We start from the raw sequence: 1413 nt of genomic DNA, 5'->3' as shown, positions 1-1413 counted from the left end.
GGGTATTACTCATACACTGTCCAATCCTGCATTGTCACCTTATTTATACCATCAAGTACCCACAAACCATAAAAATCACTGGAAACACCTATCCACAAGTACCCTAAAACTTTTTGTTTGTTTTTAGTTGTCCAAGTAAAATAAATGCCAAAAATGAGTCGATTTTATGTTGGAAACCTTTGCCATGAAATGAAGTCATGCACCCTACTCACATAGAGTGGCGGCAGTGTTGCCAGTAGTTTGAAAGCCATATACCTTACCCATATCGGTACCTCTTTCTCTCTCATAGCTCTCTTGTTCAGTGTTTTCTCTATTAATTAAATTTTCCTAAATCCTAATCATGGTGTCTGGTTGCCAAAATTTTCTATATAAACCCATCTCTGTCTTTCAATATTTTCCATGAACTCATTACCACTCTCTTGGTAAAAAGTTTTTTTCCAACCTTTGTGAGAATATAATTAAGAAATGGCTCTATCAGGAAAGTTAATCGGTTATGTGGAGATCCGTAAGAGCGGTGATGTCTTCCATGATATGTTAAGGCACAAACCGCACGAGGCGGTTGCAATATTCCCTGATAAGGTTCATGACTGTCAGCTGCATGAGGGTGAGAGAGGGGTCGCCGGATCGGTCATCTCTTGGCACTACACTCACGGTACGTATCAGATGACTTACTTTTGTCACATCATGATTAATGCTAATATATTGCGTTTGGACATGTAAAAAGAGGGAAAGAAGAAAATATCAAAACAGATAATTGAGTCGATTAACGAGGAAAACCACATGATTGTGTTCAAGGTAATTGGCGGAGATCTCGTTGACGAGCTATACAAGAGCTTCACAATCATATTTCATGTTGAACCAAAGGGTGATGGGAAAGTGGCTACATGGACCTTTGAGTTTGAGAAACCGGACACAAGTGTACCCTATCCAACATCTCTAATGGATTACCTTTGCAATCTCCTTAAGGATATGGATGCTCATAACAATACTAAATAGTTCAAATCAAAGATAAAAATGGATTGTGTGAACCAAAGTTATACAGGCATGATGCGTGTCTTAATTTCCTATTGTAAGATGTGTGTTTTAGTCTCCTATGGTAAGAATAAAGTTAAGCCATACATGAAGAGGTAGGTCTCAGCAGAGCCCAGTTGGACCCGCAGGACTCACCTTGAAGAGAGACGTCTGCGCAGAAACCAACTGGATCCGCAGGACCCACCATGCTCAGAGACGTGACGTCCTTACGCGCAGTACGCAAGCTGTTCCCGCAGGAAATGCCTCCCAATGGTGAAGTACTCCGCCTGTTCCCGCAGCTGCGGATACAAGCCATCAGGGAAGGCCACCCGCGCAGCAAGGCTACACGCACAAGGCACTTAGCTCTCAATAATTCAGTAGTCACCTGAAGGAATGAGCAAA

At 42.0% G+C, this 1413-nt stretch overlaps 1 protein-coding gene across 1 annotated transcript; it reads left to right on the top strand.

Moving 5' to 3' along the window:
• The first annotated feature begins 447 nt into the window (after window positions 1–447).
• Window positions 448–1103, top strand: LOC143610723 (MLP-like protein 43). The gene is made up of 2 exons (XM_077085121.1): window positions 448–652; window positions 725–1103. Exons 1-2 carry the CDS (start codon window positions 466–468, stop codon window positions 994–996), a joined length of 459 nt encoding a protein of 152 aa, XP_076941236.1. The 5' UTR covers window positions 448–465; the 3' UTR covers window positions 997–1103.
• The last annotated feature ends 310 nt before the right edge of the window (window positions 1104–1413 follow it).

This window comes from Bidens hawaiensis, unplaced genomic scaffold, assembly GCF_021521415.1.
Source record: "Bidens hawaiensis isolate Kalapana, Puna unplaced genomic scaffold, B.hawaiensis_p1.1 tig00027589_1, whole genome shotgun sequence".
Classification (NCBI taxonomy): domain Eukaryota; kingdom Viridiplantae; phylum Streptophyta; class Magnoliopsida; order Asterales; family Asteraceae; genus Bidens; species Bidens hawaiensis.
The sequence above is the reverse complement of the archived record's forward strand: the minus strand, read 5'-3'. Positions and strand labels throughout refer to the sequence as shown.